This window comes from Phoca vitulina, unplaced genomic scaffold (assembly GCF_004348235.1).
Source record: "Phoca vitulina isolate PV1807 unplaced genomic scaffold, GSC_HSeal_1.0 scaffold33, whole genome shotgun sequence".
Lineage (NCBI taxonomy): Eukaryota > Metazoa > Chordata > Mammalia > Carnivora > Phocidae > Phoca > Phoca vitulina.
Window position 1 is genome coordinate 22,421,805 of NW_022589736.1, and position 24,288 is coordinate 22,446,092.

At 36.0% G+C, this 24,288-nt stretch overlaps 1 protein-coding gene across 1 annotated transcript in view; it reads left to right on the plus strand.

Annotated features, from left to right (window-relative positions):
• Positions 1-23,869, plus strand: part of MLLT10 (MLLT10 histone lysine methyltransferase DOT1L cofactor) — a 223,303-nt gene extending 199,434 nt beyond the window's left edge. The window contains exons 15-23 of the mRNA XM_032425848.1: positions 6,480-6,597; positions 7,934-8,006; positions 10,741-10,895; positions 13,000-13,188; positions 13,615-13,703; positions 13,840-14,201; positions 15,250-15,346; positions 20,233-20,442; positions 22,734-23,869. Coding sequence (XP_032281739.1) covers positions 6,480-6,597; positions 7,934-8,006; positions 10,741-10,895; positions 13,000-13,188; positions 13,615-13,703; positions 13,840-14,201; positions 15,250-15,346; positions 20,233-20,442; positions 22,734-22,778 — 1,338 coding nt within the window. The 3' untranslated portion in view covers positions 22,779-23,869. The remainder of the gene's footprint in view (positions 1-6,479; positions 6,598-7,933; positions 8,007-10,740; positions 10,896-12,999; positions 13,189-13,614; positions 13,704-13,839; positions 14,202-15,249; positions 15,347-20,232; positions 20,443-22,733) is intronic.
• Positions 23,870-24,288: the final 419 nt, after the last annotated feature.

The following is a 24,288-nucleotide window of genomic DNA, read 5'->3' on the forward strand; positions in this document are numbered from 1 at the left end:
GTGTGTGTGTGTGTGTAGGGCGTTGTCTTAGATGTAGTAGTCCTCAATTTCCTTTCAGATGATGTCTGTACTTCCATTCTATTTGAAAAAATGGTTCAGTTTCCCAGGCAGATAGACCTGACTTCAGAGGATCTCTGACTTGATTGGTCAGAATGAAAAGTTTCATCTTTTATGTTTTAAATAATTTCATAATGACTTGTAATTTTAAGGATGTTAACATTCTGAGCAAAATAAGTTTGTATGAGTGCTTTGTTTGTAATGTCACTTACTATTGGGTGATCAAGAGGTTAAGTAACTATGTAACATCACATGTCTAGTAAGTAAGTGGTGGAACTAAGTTTCGAAACAAGGCAGTCTGACTCTGGAGTCTGGTCTCTGGTTTACTAATCATTACCATAAAAATGAATTTCCCAGTGATGTGCCTGTGTGTCAAGAGGTATCTCTTTGAAAAACACTGTTAGGAATTTTACTGTGTCCATTTGTGTGACACAATGCCAAATAGCAGAAATTTGAGTCAGAAATCCTGTTTTCCAGGAGCATTGCTACTCACTAGTGTGACTGAGCAGATCTTTTTAATTTGTGGGTGTCAACTTATTGTGTGTGTAAAATCGAGTACTTTAAATACCTGTCCTACCTGCTATGAGGACCGGTATGTTACAAAGTTCAAATGAGAATAAGTACTTTGTAGACCATAAAGTACTTTGGATTTAATGGTTATTATACTGATGTTAAAATTATTATAGGACTCTTAGTTTCAGCTGTCACAGAAACAGCCTGTTTACCAGTGAGACAAATTGTACAGAAGCATTTCCCTTACTAAAAATAGTATTAAAAATTTTTCTGTTAAAATATATAATTCCATGTTAGCATAGATAGATGAAATTTAGCCATTTTAGGTTCAGCTGTTGACTGAGGTCTTTCCAGTTCTTAAATTATTTCAATAGCTGCTTTGGTCCTAGGGGACTTAATTTTTTCCACAAAAGATGGGTGATATATTGATTAGGTATTAACCAATTAGGAAACCTGCTTAGGATTGGTTGGTTATTCTATACAGTTCTGTTGTCCAATCATGAGTGTTCAGTGGTGGTTTAACAACAATTTAATCCCTCCCACTACTTTATAGAAACTCAATTGTGGGGCATTTCAGCATTAGCCTAAACAATGGTTTTGAATACGTTAAGCTCCTAACAATTAGGGAGCAGTTTGGGGCATTGAATAATGTGGAATGATGCAATTGAACCTGACAGCTTTAACAGTCAGCCTACTCATGGGACCTGAAAGTTGTTCACACTTGGTTTCATCTCTCATCACACGCTGAGTATTAAAGCCTTACTGGTGGGAGCTGACACAGAAATGGGGTCTGTTATCAGAATATGTTTCATAGTGCAAAGTTTGAATTGAGTTGAAGAATATATGAAACTTTCCATTGTTCTCTAATTTTTCCTGGAAACTTTTCTAGTCAAATTGTGTTTGCAAATTGAAAAAATATATAAATTATCATTAAAATATTTGAATCCCTACATTATATTTGCAGTATTGCTGTGTTATTATAGAATACATAGATTAAAATATCATTGCATAATGAGACATACTATCTAGTTTTTCTCAAGGAAATAGGTTTTAATCTTTGAAATATAGCTGTATTAATATCAAAATATAATTGATAAATGATATTCTCTAATGACGTTGATGGAAAATATGGAAGTCATAATAGTGTATGAAAGAATTTTTAAAATAAGCTAAAATTGAATGCTTACCATGTAGCAAGATCTCTTTATAAGCCCTATATACTAGCTCAGTTAATTCTCGCAGTATTCTTATGAGGTAGATGCTATTATTAGTTCCATTTTTACCCATGGGAATTGAAGACAGAGAGGGGGTTAGCACCTTGCCCGAGGTGAGAGAGCTTGATTTATGGCAGATACAGTGATGATGAAAAGTTTTTTCTTCTAAGAATATATATGAAACTGAAAATTTTAAAAGTAATATTCAGTTTAGTGAGTCTGACAAGATTTTGGAAGAATGTATTTTTAAATCATATGCAGGGTTGGAACGCTTGAAGAAGCAGCTCCACTGTGTTTTAGAGCTTGTTTGACTTCAGTGTTTATTGACAGGTTAATTGTGCATTTAAGAAATGTATGAAGGTTCATATCCACCTCTAGATGATATATTGCTGTGATACCTTACAAAGGTGAAGTTTTTATAGGTTCTGTTCTCTCAAACTTAATTTTTGTTGTTTATTCTGTATTATTCTGCCTTTACCAACATTAGGGAGAAAAAAAAACCCTAAATGAAAACATCCACTTTTAAGTCTGATATTCAAATAACTGAGTGGGCATTAGCCTGACTTTTTTCCTACACAACTAACTCTTTTAGAAGGGGCCAAGTGCCTAGGAATTTGGTAGAGTTACTTTACAACTAGAGTTCTTTTAAAAACTTCTCTATGGTCATAAGCAGAATATAGGAGTGAACTGTTATCAACAGGGGAAATTTCAAGCTGAAATGTCATTTTAATCTTGTTAATATTTTAATATGGTCTGTGAATCTACTTAGGAAACACTAAATTTCCTTGATTTGCTTTGAATTTGAATACTGCCATGGTAGAGACCTGCATATCTTTCTAGATGTTTTAGCATAATAACTTATTCTAAATTTGCTGAGGGTTGTTGGACTCAGGCACCTAAACACATTTTTTTTTCAAAGTGGCTTAAATTTACCTCAATAATTGAATAATTATTCAATTTATTCTTACTCTACTTGCCTTTGGGTCCATCTTGTAAAATAATTAATACTTCTCTTAGGCGTTACTAAAGTATTAGAATAAGTGTCATATAACATCTTGAGTGGAAGTGGTTCCTTTCAATTATTAATCTAGAGAAGGGAAAAAAAAGTCTAAGATATATATTAGAAGTTTATTATGGCAATATGAACTTACAATATTTATTAAATATTTTTATCTTGATCTAACCTAACACCTGTTTTCACATGTTGAGTAGATGATATGATTTCAATGGGACACCATGAAGTTAAGTAACCAGTTTGTTTTATAATCTTTTTTTTTAAAGATTTTATTTTTATTTGAGAGAGAGAGAGTACAGCAGGGAGAGGCAGAGGGACAAGCAGACTCCCCGCTGAGGGAGGAGCCTGACGCGGGGCTCGATCCCAGGACCCTGAGATCATGACCTGAGCCAAAGTCAGAAGCTTGACCAACTGAGCTGCCCAGATGCCCCTATAATCATTTTTTCTTTTAACTTCTTATTTTAAATTAATTATAGATGTATATAGAAAAGTTGCAAAAGTAGTAGAGTTCACAGAAAGTTTTGAGTCTATAAAATGTCTGACATTATGTGTATGCTTTCCTCAGTGAGTCACCCCCCCCAACGCCATTCTCATTTACCCTTCTTCATTGCTACTAAGTAGTTGTAAATCTTTTCACTAAACTGGTGGGGGGTTCTTGGCCCTGAGGTGGCAACAGAGTTATCATGGGTTCCCAACATTAACCATTCTAAACATCATTTCAGAAGTATTGGCTAAGCAGTGTCAGACATTTATGGATTCTTTATTAACTCATGTTACCACTTAAAATGTATTAATGACTTGAGTTTTAATGTAGAGTGGTTTAGATGTTTTAATACACCACAAAATGCTACCTGATAAAATTAATAACTTTTAATCTCTTTCCAAAGTTTCTGGTTTCAATAAATGCAATAATTTTTAAAAAACAAACTACCAGATAATTTTTACTCATTCAGGGAATTTGGGAAATTGGTCATTTAGGATAATGAAGAATATATTCCTATTTTAGGTTTTTATTTTATTACTAATTTTATTTTTGCCTGGCACCTTTGTAAAATAATACTTACCTTTTTTGGAATTATGCTAAAGATGATTTAGCTTCTTCTTGATGATAGTCATTATGCAAATCAGTTATTATGCAGTACTGCTTTGCATTTTGATCTTTTAGTATGGTGGGCTAATGTGTGATAGAATAACTAAGATAATTTGAAGACTACATCAAAAAATGTGAAGCTAATAAGGATAAATATAAAGCCCTTGCAGAAAGAGCCCTTCCTGAAAAAGTGTTTTTCTGAGGAGTAGGATCTTTTGATTCTTATCAAGAGACTAAGTCAGCTCATAAAACTGATAATTGGAACTAAAAAAGTGGTCCAACTGGTACAATATTAGTTATGTTTCAACCATTATAGATGACTGCATGAAAAAGGAGAGTCAGAAGGCTGAGATACAGATGCTAAGGCATTTAAATGTCCATGTTCTTTGAGCACCACCGCTGCAGCACTCTGGAACATGCTTTCACTCTTGCTCATATTTTTCTCTTTCTTCTTAATACTGTTAGCTGTTGATTTCTGCTGCCAACAAGTGTCTCAAGAACTGACTTTTATTCCTCTAATTTTCTACTTCTAATCTTTTATATGATTAGCTGATCTTTTTAGAATTATATCTAGAGTAAGAGCAAATTGGTTCTGCAAAGGGTATTTTTAAGTATATGGTATCTGAGATGTTTACACATGGGACTGGTAACATCTGGTCTTTCTGTTTGTCTGTTTGGTAATTTTTCTTACCTTAAGTTATTTTGTGAGTAGCCAAGATTTCCAGGTAGTTGACTTCTGGAGACGTAAAAAAATCTTAAGTATATTTCTGTTTATGAATTGTGTATTTTAGTATGCTGTACTACTAAATACATGGTATCTAGTATGATCTTGAGGTTAAAATTATGCCTTACCTTTTACTGAGGGCTAATGGATTGTTAAACAAGACTTTATAGTACAAATTTACTTTTTTTTTTTTTTTAAAGATTTTATTTATTTGTTAGAGAATGAGAGAGAGAGAGCACGAGAGGGGGGAGGGTCAGAGGGAGAAGCAGACTCCCTGCTGAGCAGGGAGCCCGATGTGGGACTTGATCCTGGGACTCTAGGATCATGACCCGAGCTGAAGGCAGTTGCCAACCAACTGAGCCACGCAGGCGCCCCAAATAGTACAAACTTACTTTCTGTACACATCTTTAAGAAGAGGAAAAATGAAACCAAAAATTCACCAATTAAACTTAGACATGAAAGAATGAGCTAGAAAATATACCCTTTGAAACAACGGAAAAACAAGGACAGGATTCTATATCACAGAGTATTTCTGTGAATTGTAAAGTCCAATTTTCATGCCCAGTAAGTTGGCTAGAGGCCATATATAATGTCAGGGTGTGAGTCTTTCCAGAAACATAGTTTATTTTCTGTAATATTTTGCTCATTATAACCACTGTGTTGTCTTGGTCTCTTGTGTGCAGTTGTACATGTTGGTGTGTCCCCCATCTTTTGTTTTTGCTGTTACTCAGTTTCTTTATATTAGAAGTGCTTCAGTCCTTTGAAATTATTTTCCAGAATTCTGTTCTGATATAACTGTACAGTGATTTCATTTTTATAAAGCTTAAGTTGATTTCACTCATGAAAAAGAATATGAAGTCTACTTTAAAGATTTGTGGTTCTGTTAAATCTGAAAAGTATTTCAGACTAGTAATAGCCTTCTTTGAGTAACAGTATTTTGTGTACAAGAGATTTGCTCTCAAAATGCCACATTTTAAGGTTATAATATTCTTAGAAAGTGGGAGAAAGTATTCACATCAAAGAAGGCATTTTTATTACATTGGATTACGCAAGACTTTGGCCAGCCTCCTTAGCTTCATCTGTTTAAGGGTTCATTTTCGCTTGTTTGGCACAAGTCCCAGTAGAGGCCTTCAGAATTGTGGTTAGCAACATGAATGAATTACAAACTTTGGACCAGCTCTCCAGTTAGTGGAACTGGCTTCCTGCCAAAAAGACAGTGCCTTATATGGGGTCAGGGCAAAGCTGTGATTCGTTGAGCTCTGCATTGTATAGAAAACATACTTGTGATGCCTGTTTGCTTTCTTTTAAAATAAAAACAAAACAAAACAGAAAAAGCAGCAGGCTTCCAAGTCTATCAAAATAGGAAGTAACAGAATAGTGTGCAGGTTTTACTAATGACAGAGTTAAGCAATGGAAATATAGCTCTGTATAGTTAAAATAGTAAAAGTAGAAATTGGACCTTTTGACCTCCTTCGCCAGCCTGTGATGTAAGCGACTGAAGCATTTGTTAGACATCTGTTGTCTACCTGCCCTTATTTTGTAAATGGTTTAATAAGATTAATTAGTCATATGTTCACATGGTTACCATGCCGTTGGGTTTTGTTAGTGAGTAGATATTCTGAAATTAAAGCAAGCATAACCTTGTGCCAGTCTTCATTTTTTTTTTAATTTGGAATTATGTGACTTTTCAAAAATTGAAATGTTGGAATGGTAAAACAAGTAAGAATGAAATTTGCTCTTCAGAAAGTCAGGAATGTTTGCTTATATTTTTAGGTTGGAAAAAATAGTTGCTAGGTCTATTAGGAGGAAAAACATGAAGATATTTTCAAGTATAATTCATTTATCTTTGTAATTCTTTTCATTTAGGCAAATACCCTATCTGGATCTTCTCTTAGTCAGGCACCATCTCATATGTATGGCAGTAGATTAAATCCAAGTTCATCAATGGCAGCTCTTATAGTTCAGTCTGAAAATAATCAAACAGGTAAGTTTTCAAGAATTTTTAAATTCTTGCCCCAATGTAATTCCCCCACCCCCACCATTGGCTCATTTTATTTGAAAAGTCTAAAGGTGTGGTTAATATAGGATTGTGCTGCAACCCCCCCACCTTAACCAAAAGAGTCACAGTTGGAAGTAAATAGTGCGCTGTGCTGCAAAATAGTGATGTGCTTTTTTTACTGTCTGAAATGTAAATGTTTAAGCAGAGCCATCAGCAGGCAGGAATGCAACAATGTCTCCTGTGACTTTTGTGATTGATGTGTTCAGTTCTCAGTTCTGTGCAATGAAAGTAACATAACACTGGGCTTTTCTGTGAATAGCCTAAACCTTTATTTGCATAATTCATGAAATTGCATTACACAAACTTGGTTAAAAAAAATCCTGTTAGAGAATTTCTACAGTGTTTAGTAATCCTGTGAATTTTTACCAGTTGACATTTTGTAGCATTTGCCTCTTGTACTGTTTTAATGAGCCACTGGATTTGCTTTGTTTCATTCCATCCTTAAGGATTTGTTGACATGTCCAAGTAGTCATGCCTGTTTGGGGGAAGGGAATGGGTTTAGCAGTTCACCAAGAATGGATCAGTCATGTCTTTACCCTTTAAGGGTCAGAGGTTACCTGACTCAGAATAAGGGGAGGACAATCTTGAAAGAGGCCAGATAGGGTGATTTTAGAAGGAACTGACTGTAGGAGAAATACAAGTTACTTTTCAAGCAGAGATATTCGGTGTTACCTAAGAATTATTTTGAAGAAATTAATTTTTTCCTTTCTAAGTACAGAATATTCCTACTTGTTTTTGTCAACTTAAATTTTTAATGTTTAATTTTATTCTTGGTGTGAGGATCCATGTAATATATATAATTTTAGTTATGGTGTGTGGCTGTGTAATACATTATGCATTTTATGACTTGTCTTGGGATGCAAAGTGTTAAAAAATACAAAGCATAAGGATTTGCTGTGATAAGCATACAGATTAGCTGTCCACAGCTGTGATTCATTACTTTAACCGTAGAAATTAAAAGTGGCTGAGGGGAGGGTACTGCAAATGCAAACCACGCTTCTGTGCTGTAAAATTGAAAGGAATGAAAGAACGGAACATAATCCATGGCCTTCTACACCCACAAAAACGTGTAGGGACAACGCCTTACATGCCACAGTTCAGCAATTCTGAACTAGCAACATACTAGATCTTCTACTTTCGTAGTAACTGCAAAGATAGTGGTAAAGGTTTTATGTATGTTTTAGGAAAAATCAGGGCAAGAGCTTAAAACCTCTTATCTAGTGAGAGTCACTTTATCAGCTATGAAATATTTACACTGCAGATCAAGATCTTGGAGACAATAGCCGCAGCCTTGTTGGCAGAGGAAGCTCACCCCGAGGAAGTCTCTCACCACGGTAAGCATTATTTACTCTGCAGAGTGTCAGCAAAGGAAACATTTTGAGATTTGGAAACTTCTTTATCTCCTATTAGAGCGTACATTTGTGAGGCTGTAAAAGCATTCTGTAGATAAGAAGCATGTCTGGACTGTCAAGAAAAATGATTCTAAATTAATTTGAATATTAAACACATGGTTAGATTTCTAAGCTTTTAAGAAGACATCCCTTTTCTTAGATTTCCAGTTGGTTTCAACTCTCTTGTTTTTATCATTTGTATATTTAGCTGCTGGTACTATTAAGTACATTAATTTGGCTCATTCTTTTTGGTCATGAAATAGTCTTTAAACCTCTTAAAGCAACAAGACTCAAGGCTTTCAACTTTGGGTTCCAGTTTTAGTTCTGTTGTGGGCAATGCACTTAACCCTTTCATCTCTAGTTCCTAGTTCTTGGGGCTCATTTCTAAAATCCCTCTAGTTCTTGAGGCACCTGGTTGGCTCAGTCAGAAGAGCATTCAACTCTTGATCTTGGGGTTCGTAAATTGGAGTGCCACATTAGGTGTAGAGATTACTAAGAAAAAAAAAAACCTTTGGGAAAAAAAAATCCCTCTAGTTCCTAAAATTGAATCTAAGTATAACAAATTATTACATTGTTCTTTGAAATGGTCGTAGATACTATATGGTAGAATCTAGGTACCTTGCGTAATGTATGTAAGGTTATTCCTGTTAGCAGAGTTCTTACCAGAGTTCTATGGAAAGGGTTGAATTTCTCTGAGCACAGTCTAAGTGCCCCACATCTTCTGTTCTCAGTGGGGGAGTATGGCAGAAGGGAATATTGTATCAATTTATAGAAAACGATGGAACTTTAGGCTGTGGCTCTCTTTTTATTAATTGTATTCTACTTTCAACTTCTATATCTTCTTTCAGTTTGTTTTCTCTCTGCTTTCTAATTTTGTAAACTCTGCCTCAAGGATGGTTAGACTGGGTGAGAATGGAGAACAGAAGTAGGTAAAAGCCCATTCTGGAGTCTTTTTTCAACTGTGGGAAATGAACATTTTTCAGCTATGGGAACTTAAAAATTCTATTAAAAATAAAGATTTTTATGCGAGGATACCATGAATATCTGTTGTTATATTGCTGATATATTGGTAATGTCTTAAGGAACATCAGTAACCTCTAATTTTGCTATTTTCTAGTGGTACATCCAGTAGAGTCTTTTCCTATAAAATTCCTGGGTGACCTAAAAGTAGTATTATTTTTCCTAATTGAACTCTGGAGGAAATGAAATATTCCTTCTTTTTCAACTAGGAATCTGAAGCACACACTGATAACATCAACTGACCTAATCTATAACTTTATGCTGTGATTATTTCTGTACTATTTTATTCCACTTTTCGAAGAAGAAAACTAATGGGCTTTTGCTCATATGTTTAGTGGAGGAAGTATTTCTGTGTTCCATTCTTAAATTTAAAATATCCTAGAAGCTACCCAGAAATTTTGCAACATCCCTCAGTGCTATTTTGCTTAGCATAGTTCTTAGTTTTTCATTAGCTAAGTGGATAAAACATTTAAAACAAAAAATTTTACCGAATTATAGCATATATTTCCAACTTTATATTACCCTTTAAAAACAGCCTGAAATGTAATAACCTAAATTATCCTAGCATAATGTACTATTTGGAGAGGATGGTCAACTGTATGGAGCACGTGATGTTCACGTGTAGAATAAAAAAACCTCATTTGTTTAACTTGTTGAAAGAGATTTGGTAAAGAAGCACACTGAGGCAGTGGCAGAACACTAGTGGATTGTTAGAAGACCCGAGCTGCGCCCAGCTCTGCCCTTTACCAGCAGCGTGTCTTTGCCCAAGTCACTAAAACTGCATCGTGTCTCCTCATATAGAAATGGACCCAATAAGCCAGGTTTTGACTTCTCAGTAGGTTGTTACAAAGATCATATGAGATAATTATGTGGAAACACTTTGGAAAGGCTAAAGCCCTTTACTAATGTATTGTGTTAGTGTGGAGGCTGGAGAGCAGAAGTGACCACCTTTACTAATTTAAAACAAAAAATGGATGAGAGAACATTACATGTTCATCTTAATATAAGTAATATTTGTTTTGGAAGACTTTTGATTAAGTTAGTACCACTTGAAGTACAGATCCAAGGCATTTTAGAAAAATTTGTATAAAGGGTTCAAATAAAAATTACTGTGGTCTTGCTAATGCTCCTTAATCCTGTAAATACTAGAAAATCCGTATTTTTTATTTTATAACAAAAGGCTCCTTCAAAATTATTAAAAATTTCTTTTTACTGGTATTTGAGATTCTGTTGGTTGTAAATTAAAATGTTTTCTACATTATAATTGTACAATGTTACTCTGATATTTTATATATTAAAGCAGAATGGTGGAACTCTTCTCTTCTGGCTAATTATTTTAAAGTTTTCTAATACTATCTTTCCCCCTTTTGTCTAAAGCTGTATCAGTTCTTTTACAGCCTATTTCAGAGATTATTGGGGGGGGTGTTTATATTTTCTAGTGGTTTTTAATTACTGAGTATAGCCAGCTATTCCCCTGATTTTATAATTTGGGGAGGAAGAATGGTAATTACTCAGTTTTAGGGTGGATTATGGTTTTATCATTCTTCCAGCATAGGCATCCTGGAGTTAGAAGACTTACAGGGAAAGGGTCAGCATAAGGTAAGAAATGTGAATGCACCCTCTTTCTCTTTAACCTGAAAATTAATATTTTCAACAGATCTCCTGTAAGCAGTTTACAAATTCGCTATGATCAACCGGTCAACAGCAGTTTGGAAAATCTGCCTCCAGTAGCAGCCAGCATAGAACAGCTTTTGGAGAGACAGTGGAGTGAAGGACAGCAGTTTTTATTAGAACAGGGTACTCCTAGTGACAGTAAGTATTCTTTTCATGTCTTTAAAAGATGGACGGACAGACAGATGGATAGATGTGGCAGTCACACTTTATCAGTAGCAGTGAAATTACAAAATATGTTTTATAAAATACGGCAAGAAAATGTAGTGTAATGGTTTAATAGAACAGATTCTACAGTTTTACCACTGGATTTGAATCTTATCTTTACCTGTTATTAATGATAGAATCTTGGGCAAGTTTCTTAATGTGTGCATTAGCTCCCATTTGTAGACTGGGAATAATAATGTACCTGTATCATAGTGTTGTTTTGAGTATTAAATGGCATAAAAACTGTGAAGAACATTGCCTAGCTCATAGTAAGCACTGATCTGTTCAGTGGTTATTGTTACTGTTTTGAATTATTTTAATATTGGTACTTTGTTCTTACCAATTTTTAAATTTTACTAAAATACATGAGTTATATCTTAGCTTAATTGTTTGAAGAAAACTTGGCTTACCTCTGGAGAATTCATTTTAAAAAAATGCATTTAGTCAGGGGAGCCTGGGTGGCTCAGTCCATTGAGTGTCCAACTCTTGGTTTCAGCTCAGGTCATGATCTCAGGGTCGTGAGATCGAGCCCCACGTCAGGCTCCTCGCTCATTGGGGAGTCTGCTTGAGATTCTCTCTCCCTCTCCTTCTCCTTCTCTCCCCCTAGAAATAATTTTGAAAAAAGTAAAAATAAAAATGCTTATAGTCAAATACATTCAACCGTCTTCTTAATTTTATAATTTGGATGAGAAAATAAGAATTACTAAATTTATATATATTTTGTATTATTTATTAAATTATGTAATATATGTATTTTATATACATATTTAGTATTTTTCAGTGTTAAGTATTAGGGAGGATCCTGGGTGAAAAATGCTAAAAAAGCAAAGTTACTATAAGTGGCAGTTAGCTGGGGAAGTGGCCTCATGTTAAGGATATACATTTTTAGGGAAAAAATAGTTTTTATCGTTTTAGGATGTAGGCTTTTACTGCTTTATTGTATCAAAACAAAACATTTTGCTTATTGTTAGTAGACAAGTGCCGTAAATTGATATTTTCGTTTTTTTGTGTGTGTGTTGTTTTGTTTTGTTTTGTTTTGTTTTATGAATGGTGCCTTGACGGAAAAATGCTAATTGTGAGGAAATTCATGCCAGGATAATCCTTTAAACATGATAGCTGGAGGACAGGTTTAGCTTAGTCTTATTGCATCTCATTTGGGTACACTGAGGGTTTCTTTGTAGCATCTTGAAGAGGAGGGATAAAAGTTAAATCCTTGGGAAATGACCATATATGTCTGTACCACTACACTTGTGTCTTTTAAAGGCCCTGAGGGCATGTTAAACAAATACAACTTTTTTTACTATGTGTACATAGAACTTTTAAAGTGTCCGTCACCCTGGCATAACTACTCAGTGTTGTCAGTTGAGAGGTCTGAGTTGTGGAAGGAATTGAAACTGTATTTGAGGTGATGAGGCAGGACAGAAACCGCCTGCTCGCAGACGATCGGCTTTTCTCTGGGAGCTGGGAGTGGGGGTTGTGGTGCGTGCACACTGCTCCCTGCTGGCGGATGTGTGGATCAGCATGCCGAGTGCTGGGGCTGGGAGGCTTCTCACCCTGGGTCTGGTGACACGCTTAGCTTAGCCAAGCAGCACACAGAAACTTGTGCCTTTATTGTGGTGAAGGCTACTGGTGTGATTCTTTCCCATTTTAAATATGATTTTAATGAAAAATTATGGCAGGCACTTTGAATTTTTAATTAGGTTTTTATTTTGGTGAAAATAAGATGTCATCATTTTTCTTTGAGAATGGAAACTACCTAGACCAGATGGGTGGGTTTTTTTGATAGGTGGTAACAAAGTTCCCAGAAGGTACATCTAGGAACAGTATCCCTTTATGCTTATATATACACATAATATATTGTGGTCTATTTATATCTATGTATAAATTTAGAAATAAAACCTAGTAATTTGAGGATGCTTTACAGAATTTCTACTTTCCTATTTTAACTTATTTTTAAAGTTACTGACACTTCGGTCTGTAAAATACTTAGTCCTGTGTGGGAACTTGTCTTTATTAAAACCATCCAAATGTTTGCTAGTTTTAGGAATGCTAAAGTCATTACACCAACTTCAAGTTGAAAATCGGAGATTGGAAGAGCAGATTAAAAACTTGACAGCCAAAAAGGAACGTCTTCAGTTATTGAATGCACAGCTCTCAGTGCCTTTTCCAACAATAACAACAAATCCTAGTCCATCTCATCAAATGCATGCATTTTCAGCACAGAATGGTAAGTGTGAAAATACTTATTGCATATCTAAGGAAAGTAGGATCGACTTTCAGTATCTTTTTCATAATAAGTGAATAATAACTGGTTACCAGTTATATGAAGAAGTAGAAAAGGAATGATAGGTTATTTTCAAAGAACATGAAGAATCTGTTAAGTGATCAACTTGAATTTGCTCTAACTTCTTTAGTACGTAATTTAATTATAATAGTTATTTAAATGCGTAATGATCTCTTTATTGATTTAAAGCCATAGTATTCAATAGAGTTATAGATTTTTCCCTTTAAACTGGTATTAGGCATAGCAAGACTTAATATTTAAGTGTTTTTAATGTGGGCTTCAGGATAAGCTTTTAGATAAGCCTTTAATCTTACACATAATGTCATTTAACAGGGTAAATAGGCTTCTTTTTGTCTTTTATTATTCTAGCTCCTACCACTGATTCCTTGAACAGCAGTAAGAGCCCTCATCTAGGAAACAGCTTTTTACCTGATAATTCTCTTCCTGTATTAAATCAGGTAATTTCGGTGTGGTTAGTTTCATTTCTATGTTTTTCTTACGAACAATAGTATATCACATTAAAAGGTTTAAGATGATTTTAAACAGTTTTGCTGTGTTCTTTCTAACTTAAGTTCCTATTCTTTCTTACGTTAGGACTTAACCTCCAGTGGACAAAGCACCAGCAGCTCTTCTGCTCTTTCTACCCCACCTCCTGCTGGGCAGAGTCCAGCTCAGCCTGGCTCCGGCGTTAGTGGAGTTCAGCAGGTCAATGGTGTGACAGTGGGGGCCCTGGCTAGTGGAATGCAGACTGTAACATCCACCATTCCTACAGTGCCTGGAGTGGGTGGAATAATTGGAGCTTTGCCAGGTAACCAACTGGCAATTAATGGCATTGTAGGAGCTTTAAATGGGGTTATTCAGACCCCTGTCACAATATCCCAGAACCCTACCCCCCTCACCCACACAACTGTACCACCTAATGCAACACATCCAATGCCAGCTACACTGACTAACAGGTAAGAAACGCACGTAATAGATTTTGGGTTCTTTAGTGCAACGTATAGTACCAGCATTGTCCATGCTTTCAAATTGGGGTTTTTAATGGGCTTCTTGTAGATGTAATCAACAAGAAATGAAAATCTAGCAAACTTCTAGATTAAGTGTATTATTCTGAGAGCCATTTATTTTTGAAATTTAAGTAATTCAGATTAAAACAAAATTAAATCACTTTTAGTAATAAAGCATTAAATATGTTATGTGCTTAAAATTTCATTCTTGATCTGTGTTATCTCCCCTTGTATATTGCCTTCATGTATCATAAATTTTGAAGAAAATATTGTAATGACGATCACATATGAATGAATATTGATTTCTTAAAATTCAGCTATGCAATTTTGCTAGTTTTATAATTAAAGATTTTGATATAGGATGTAGGCCTAGATCAAATTATCTTGAATTTCCTGTGAGTGAAACTGTTTCATGGTACTGGAGTTTCATTTGACTGTTTGTTCAAAATAAGGGGACTAAAGCCATGTTGTTACTGAACATACATTTGAGGAATAAATCGTTTTAAATGGATTTGCAGTGGATACTAGTAAACTATTTTTCTGGCTCCCTTTTCTTTGGTGTTTAATTTTACTCTCCATTGGGACCATTAAAAAAGGTTAGGTAAAGTCAATTAGTAGATGAGATTTTTCCTTGTTCTACATATATGCTATTTAGTGTGGGTTAAATTATCCTCAAATAATTAAAAATTATTACGTGCGTGTTATAAACACATTTAAATTTCTATTCCATAAAGTACTGAGTGCCTTGGTTTATAATAAAAAGGTTTATAATAAAAAGGAAAACAAAACATTTCTTGACAATATGAATTCTTATTTACCTGTATATACACGAGAGAGAAAAAAGAAATTTGTACGTGATTGTTATCAGAAAGTATTATATTTAAAGATTTGACTTGTTAACTCATTAAACACCAAATTGAAAAGTTGTTTTTCATTTTACATTTTAAGAAACATTAAAGATATATAGTAGAAAGTAAGAATTTTAATCGTTTTTCAGTGCCTCAGGACTAGGATTACTTTCTGACCAGCAAAGACAAATATTTCTTCACCAACAACAATTTCAGCAGTTGTTAAATTCTCAACAGCTCACGCCAGTAAGTTCTTCCTTTTGATAATATTTGATTTTTATTAGGAGCAAGTGTTCTAGGCTGTAATAGGCATTCAGCATGGGTACAGACTTACCCATTTTGTGAAATAGCATTATCGGATGCATAGCCCCCAAAATAGTTTGTCTTGCCATTTAGTATAGTCCGTGATACCTATAGTGACATTATATTGATTCATTTACAAATTTTAGAACATACACTGTGAGGCTCTTGTAGACTCTGGTAATGTGGTGCTGAATAAGACTTTGTATTTTCATGGGGTTTCATTCCGACAGTGGAGGTGGACAATAAACAAATGTGTGGGTGTAGTGATCGGCACTGAAAAGAAAAATGAGGGGGAGGATAAAGGGATAGAGGAACAGTGGGACGGGGGCCTCATTTTAGATAGCAGAGTCTTTCCTCTTTGAGTAGGTGACTTTTGAACACAGACCTGAATAAAAGTTGAAGGAACGTGCGTTTTTGACACGGGGGAATGAATGGAAGAGCAGCATTGAACAAGACCGCATGTGTTTGTTTTGAGTACTGGAAAGAAGGCCGGCATGACTGCAGAATAAGGGAGAGGCTGGTGCAGGGGAGAGAAAGTCACGGGTGGGCCTTGTTTGGCTGTCTGTGGCAGGAAATTTAGATTTTGCATATGGTGAAAAGCCATTAGTGATTTTTTTTTTAAGTTTTCTATTGTGGAAACTTTCAAATGTATCAAAATAGTATATAGTATACTAGTTTTAATAATTACCTCAACTTTAAAAATCTTGTTTCATATATCCTCACTTTTTCTTTCAGGGTTATTTTAAATAATTAGTTGGAAGATTTGAACAGAATAGTGACATGATAACAATTCACATTTTTTAAAGATTAACTTAGTTGTTGTATGGGAAATTGTATGTGTTGGGAGGGGAGATAGTAGCAAAAGGAGAAACAGGGAGGCTATTGGAGTAGTCCAGGTAGAAGATGTGGTATCTTAAATAGCAGGATCAATGTGGGGGAAAACCATCTGGGATTGTGTATTTTGAAGATAAAACCAACAAGACTTGTTTGTCAGATGTTGAAGGTAAAGAAGAGTCCTGTTTTAAACAATGGGATGTTGAATTTTACTGAGATTTGGAGGACCTGGAGGAACAGCCGGTTTTGGAGAGAAAGCAGTTCTGTTACAGACGTACTAAGGTGGAGATGTCTATTTAGATGTTCAAGTGAGATGTAGACCAGACAGTTGTGTGAGTCTGGAGTCCCGGAAAAGGATTCAGTTGAAATACACATTTGGGGTCATCGCTGCATGTATGATACTTAGATTTACAAGATTTTATGAGATCAGTAGGGAATGAGGACTAATGTCTGAGGACTGAGCCCTGGATATCCTGGAAGAGGAACACAATCCTAGTAGAGGATGTGGGAAAAAAGTGACCAGTGAGTTAAGAGAGGAACTGAGAGTGGTGTCCTTGGCTCCACGTGAAGCAAGTGTATCAACAAAGGAAGGACTCGGCTGTATAAAAATGCTTCTGGGAGGACAAGTAAATTGACCGTTGAATTTGGCTGTCTGGAGGTTTTGACAATTGTGGTGAGAAGTAAAAACCTCCTCGAATGGTTCCAAAGAAAATGACAGGAGAGGAAGTGAAGATGGAATATTGGTAGCTCCAGACACTTCACTCTAAAAAAGCAGAGAAATGAGCAGCTAATGGAAAAAGACATGGTCTAAGGGGGAAGTTTCTATTCACTTTGAATATGACAGCATATGTATATGTTGGTGGGAGCAGGAGAGGGGAAGGATGACAGCAGCAAAGTTCTGCAGAGGGACGGAGAGGGAGGGGAGTGGCGAGCAGCATCCCATTGTATGAAGAGGGCAGGCAGAGCAGCTGTCATAGGGTTTTTATGACAGGAGTTTGAGGAAACCCACTTTCAATGTTTTCAATTTTTAAAATTAGAATTAAGGGCATCAGGGGCACCTGGGTGGCTCCGTTGGTTAAGCATCTGCCTTCAGCTCAGTTCATGATCTCAGGGTCCTGGGATTGAGTCCCACTTCGATTGGGCTTCCTGCTCAGTCGGGCGTCTGCTTCCCCCTCTCCCTTTGTCCCTCCCCCTGCTTGTGCTCTCTCTCTTTCTCAAATAAATAAACAAAATCTTTAAAAAAAAAAAGAAAGGCATCAGCTGCGGGGGCTAAGAATATTGGTGGTCAGATGAGAGAAAAAAATGTGGAATTAGATATCTTGGAGAAGAGAGGAAGAATTGACTAACCTGGCTGGTTCATTTAGTAGAGCGTGCGACTCTTGGGGTTGTAAGTTCGAGCCCCATGTGGGGTGTAGAGATTTACCTAAAAATAAAATCTTTAAAAAAAAAAAAAAAGATTGGAAGTGTGTGGCTCACATGCAGAGACATTCTGGCTGGCTTTGTGCAGTCATAAACTTAAAGCCAGATGGGTTGATGTATTTGTGCAACTCTCTCCAGCTCCATTTCCCTAGCGTACTTCGTTGAGTTAGACTACTTGGAAAATGCACTATTTAATTAGCTCAGAGTTTCAGCCTTTGTTTGTAATTTCTTTCTAAGTATTTACCCGGAGTGCCTGGCTGGCTCAGTCAGTGGAGTGTGCGACTCCTGATCTTGGGGTTGTGAGGTGGAGCCCCACGTTGGGTGTAGAAATTACTTAAAAAAACCTTTAGGGTGCCTGGGTGGCTCGGTTGGTTAAGCATCTGCCTTTGGCTCAGGTCAAGATCCCAGAGTGCTGGGATTGGGCCCCGCATTGGGCTCCCTCCTCAGTGGGGAGTCTGCTTCTCCCCCCCACCCCTCCTCTCTGCTCATGCTCTCTCTCTAGGTCTCTCCCCCCCCAAAATAAATAATCTTTAAAAAAATAAAATTTTTATATATAAGTAAATAAAATGTATGTGCCCATTTTTTTGCTTTAGTCAAAAATATATTGAAAATACTAATTTTGATTGTGGATCATTGTTTTCAGTTACTGTTCTTACAATGGTATAAAGATAGACTGTATATAAATTCTTTAATGCTTACACTAAAATGTGATCTTGTTTTCTTATCTCTCATCTTATTACGAAGTACTAAAATTCTGTTTATTTGGGGTCCTTCCTCTTAATCAAGATTATTATTAGTAATAGTACATGTAGATGACTCATTTCTAGAACATGGTTCATTAAGGGGGTTTTAGCACACATTGTTGCTCAGAGACCACAAGAACTGAAGTTGTTTAAATTCTGTCTTTTCTTTGTCAGCCAAGATTGTGGGGTGAACTTTGTTCGTTTATAAGCAGCGCATTTTCTTCTAAGTCATCCTGACTTCTCCCATCTTAAGAAAAACCCTTGCTTGACCCTCCTCCCCCCACCAACTGCTACCCTGTTTTTCTGCTTGCTGTCTTCTCCCAGATGGCCTTCATACTGCTAAGTCCAGTAGACAGTTGTTGTTCTTCTTACTTGATCTGGCAAAAGCATTTGACAGAGTTGATCACTCCCTCCTCCTTGAAACACTTTCTTCCCTTAGCCTTCAGGAGCCCACATTACCGTGGTGTTCTTCCTGCATAACCATTCATTCCTCTCTTCCCCTCAACCTCTCACTTTCAGAGTAACCTAGCATTTTAGTGATCTCCTCCAGTCATAGAGCTTCGATTATCATTCTCCAGTCCAGCTTTAAATATGTGCGGATGTTACATCTTCAGCCCAGGCCCGTTTCTGGAATTTCAAACTTCTGTATCCAACTGCTTTCTTGATATCTCCACTTAGATATTTTAATAGACATTTCAAGCATAACATGTCCAAAACTGAACTGCTAATCTGCAACAAATCTGCTCCACACGTAGTTTTGCCTACCTCTGCCAAAGGCAACACCGATTTATAGTTGCTCAAGCCCAAAACCTTGCAGTCATCCTTCACTCTCATCTGTCGCCTCACACTGAATCCATCCAGAAGTCCCAAGTAAGATTGTGTCACTCCTCAGCTTAAAACCTTCCCCTGGTTTCCCGTATTACTTTGAGTAAAAGCCAAAGTGCTCACGGCCCACCACCATGAGGCCCGCATTCTCCCCTTGTCTCCTACTTGTTCACTTGTCCCCAGCCTGCCCCTGGTCTCCTTGATATTCCTTGATCACACTGGATATGCTCCCACATAGTCCCTTAGCACTGACTGTTCCTTCTTCCTAGAAATCTCTTCCCTTTCCCCATATCCATATAGCGAATTCCCTCCTTGCCTCCAAGTCTTTGTTTGAGTGAGAACCACCCTGACCTATCTGAGATTTCCACCCCCCATACTGTCACCCACACATTGCTGTTTACCCTGATCCTTACCAATAATCATATCCTAACATTTTTGTTGGTCTCTCTGTCTTCCCCTCAGGCTGAGCACAGAAGGGCAGAGATTTTTTTCCCCACTCATATGTCTCAGAACAGTGCCTGGCACATAGTAAACACTCAAGAAATCAAATACATACTTGCTGCAAAGAATAGTCTCATAACTACACCAACGAAGCACTCTTTGTTGGCATGAATGAGAACTTTAAAAGTTATTTTTATGTTCCCAGAATTGGGAATGAGAATGGCCCACATTCTAAAGTCAGATTCAGATAACTTGTGACTTCTAAGTTGCCGTTGCCCTTAATTATCATGGATAACCCAATTTGAATAGAGGTCTCCTATATTTGTTTGCTCTGTTTTGAAAATAAGCCATTCACTAGTGATATTGACATTTTATAATAGATGGTTATTATCTAGTGCACTATATTTTTCCAGATAAGATAACTTGTTTTCTTTCTTAGTAGTATAAATGTGACTTCTATTTAAATATCTAATATTAAAGTAAAGAAGAAAATAGAAAAGTCAGGCTTTACTGACTGCTGAATTCTATGACTGGGAACTCATCTTCTCCCACATGTTTTTACCAAAGGAACAACATCAGGCCCTTCTGTATCAGTTAATGCAACAGCATCACCACCAGCAGCACCACCCACCTGAACTACAGCAGCTCCAGATCCCCGGGCCAACACAGATCCCGATTAACAACCTACTTGCAGGTACTCAGGCGCCGCCACTTCACCCAGCCACCACCAACCCGTTCCTCACCATCCATGGCGATAACGCAAGCCAGAAAGTAACGGTAAGTATCTTTGCTTTATTATTAATCTAGGGAAATAATAAAAAGAATTTTATTGATTAATCAGAGATGACTGTCTCTTTAGCTTTTCTCTTATTTCAAAAAAAAAAAAAATATATATATATATATATATATATATATATATATTCCCCTGATAATTTCTTCTTAAAACCAGTTGTTTCAGCAGCTGGATATTGTAAACATGAAGGACCCAAGCCAATTTATATATCCCCTAAGTACATTAGTTTAAATTTGTGCATATGGTTTGAAGGACGTTTTATAATTCACCAAATTGGAAATGAAAATGTATTTTAGTTATAGTAAGTGGTATGGGACAGTCCATTCAAAAGATAATAGTTGGTACTTTTTGATGAACTTTTGTTCAGTTAATTTGTTTAATTATAGAACCAGTCTAGATAATTTTGGAATATTTTTATTACTTTGCTTTAAAGTACTTTGTAAAACTGAATCATATTTATAATGAAATTAATATATAAATTTTAGGGCACTCCAGTTACTCTGCCAGATTAATTTTAAAAAGAAAAGTGAATCATAATGATATTTGTAATGGAATTTAAATTATTAATTTCATTTAAGCGATAGCCTCTTACCTTTTCAGTGTACCAGTTAAGGTAAATTAAAAATGGATGCAGGAACAGTGTACTGTACATATAGGAGCGCACATTTTAAGGCTGTTTCTTTCTATTAATTCTCCTCTTCAATTAGGTCTACTTTACTGGAGTATAAGTGTTTCCCCTAAATTCGAGTTCAGGGCAGAGAAGGATATTGGGATATAGAATGGAGACTGGACGTCAGGAAAAGGAAGAAGGGAAAGAATGAGGTGGGAGACTTGGCAAATCACAGTGTGAAAAGTCACAATGTTTGCTATTTCCCATTACTTTGAAAGCTTGCTGTTTACTGTGCTGTTAGTCTTCAGAAACTTTAGTTTGTATTGAGTAACAAGAGTTGGTTCAAAATGCAGGATTAATTGGTTTTCATCAACTCTTCAATGCCTTTGTTTGCCCCACTGTCTCTAACTTCCTAATTGTGAATACTCCTGTTGCTATCATAAACCTAGTCACCTCTCCAGTGTTTTACAGATGTGGGAAATTTCCATGAGTCTGTATTAATTTAGGGATTTTTTTATACTGTTTTTTCCTCTTTTTCAAATTTTTTCTTGCGTTAAAAAGCAAACTACACCTTGGAGATAGTGTGGATTCAGGTCCACACTACTGCAATAAAGTAAATATTGTAATAAAGTGAGTCAGATGAATGTTTTTGTTTCCCAGTGCATATAAAAATTACGTTTACATTATACTGTAATCTGTCAAGTGTGCGATAGCATTATGTCTAAAGAAACAAAGCACATACCTTAATTTAAAAATGCTTTTTATTGCTAAAAAAAAATGCTAACCATCATCTGAGCTTTCAGTGAGTTGTAATCACTAATCATAGATCCCTGTAACAAATATAATAATGAAAGAGTTTGAAATATTACAAGAATGACTAACATGTGACATAGAGATAAGAATTGATCAAATGCTGTTGGAAAAGTAGTACCAATAGACTTGCTTGACACAAGATTGCCACCAACCTTCAGTTTGGGGGAAAATGTAATAAAGTGATGCTTAATAAAACGAGGTATTTTTACAAGTTACCTTCTCCTGAGTGATATAGTATGGAATGTGTTTTTTAATGGAAAACTACAATAATAAATAAGAAAAGAAGTAAGCACGATTAAGTACCTAATGGGAGAAAAACAAGGCTGGGAAATAATATTTATGAGTACCCCACTGTGTGCCAGGCATCTTTGTTAGATAACAATAGTATATGTGATTTCAGTCTTGAGGGACTTTAAAATTTTTTTTATAGATCAGTAAAAGCAGACTCAAAGAGGTTAAAGCTTAAGGGACAAATGGCACATGTGGGGTCAGAACCCATGACTTTGTTAGTGCATAAAAATTCATTTTCCCCAATACTACATAATTACTGCTGTGGACAAGACAATTTGGGGGATGATTTCTACATCCATTCTCTATGAGTTCTGTCCTTTCAGATGGGCCCTTCTGTCTTCGTATACTGCTGAAGTTAATATAAAGCAACTGATAATGTTTACCAGTAAACTCATGTCTTTATATTGTGCTGAAAAGTAGTCATGCCAACTTGTAGAAACAAATGAAATCGCCATATATACCACCTTTTATCTCCGTTATAATTCCAATTTAAGAGACGATTACCACAAGTGTGGGCCACGCATTCATTTACCTAATGCCTTTGATTTTGTTTAACTGCAGAGACTTAGTGATAAAACTGGGCCTGTCACTCAAGAGAAAAGTTGACACTTGAGAAACCTCTGGATTGCCTCACCTGCTGCTCTAGCACTTCATCTGGCTGCCGTTGCAGCCCTCCTACACCCATGAAGAAATGCGACAAGAAGTGAACTGCACAACAAAGGATTAATTGCCACAAGGACTTGCTTGTAAGGCTTTGATTAATTTTCTTGTTGCTTTGTTGCACTGAAATGGAATTCCCATATATCCCCCATCCCTCAACCCAGATTTTTTTGAACTTTGAAAAAAAAAATTTAATAACTAACTTTTGTCAATGAAATAATTTACATGCAATGAATTTATCAACCTAAGAGGAATTTAATATAGTTGGTGCACAACTAATTTTGTTATAAATTGGAGAGACGAACAGCAAAACTAAAGACTTGTTCCATTTATAAACTTTGATTTTGTTGTACAAGTTAGAATATGAAGTACAATCTTTTGTTTGGGTTATAGTATGCTCGCTCTGTGAGTCAGATCTTAAGGCAGATTTTAAGGAACTGTCCAATATTGTCTATTGGAGTTTTATTGGTTAAGTATTGCAAATTAATAGGTCATCAACTGGTACTTGGCAATCTTTGTTATAAAAATTTCTTTATAATGGGATTTGGCCAGTTTTGGTAATCAAGTTAGGATGTAATGTCTGCTTCTGCTAAAGGTAATTTTCTTTTGCTAAATACTTTTTTTTTTTTTAATAAAGTGCTAAGACCTACTCATATTTTAAAGTAACTACTCATATTTTGAGTTAAGTGAGTTCTAAGGCTGCTGGGGGAACCAGATCAATTCAAAGCGAAAGATTTCTTTCAGAAAGAGGGGCCGCTCTGGAAACTGCTGGTAGGGTTTGGCCTGAATCAAGTGCCTATTAGTACCTCCATTGTGTTGAAATGGCTCTAGACAGCTGAGCTTGCACTATCGTCAGTCCTTGTACGTACGTAGTAGGAATAGTCCTTGTTGCACCAGCAGCCTTCCCCATGGTTCTGCCTTTATTAAAAACTTTCTATGCCACTGTAGATAGCTCAGGCAAAACTATTACCTGGGTATTTATCCACTAATGAGTCACAAGGAAAATGAGTGGATTTGGTAAGATTTTTTTTTTTTTTTTAAACAACTTCCCATTTACTGACAGTGATTTCAAACAAAACAACTACAGTTCCTGAAACAGGTGAAATTTGTATTTACAGTCCTTATACTTTGGGTAGCCACACTCCTGGTGTGACAGTATGGCAGAGTATAAATTGAACAATTGGGGATGTAATCATTGAACTGTTCTTAAATGCGTGAATTATTAGTGGAAAAGACCCAGCTGTAATTAGACCTCCACTGTGTACTTAGCTGGAAGAACATGTTAATTCTGCAATATGTCTCTTGGTTAAACATTGCACAGTTCTTACCTCATTTCTGTAAATAAGGTTTTGTGAATCTGTTTTGTATTGTGAAAAATTCATAAGATAACATTGATATTTTGATTTGTAATATTTCTAATTGGTAGATTTAATTGAAAAGTAAAATTAATTTATTT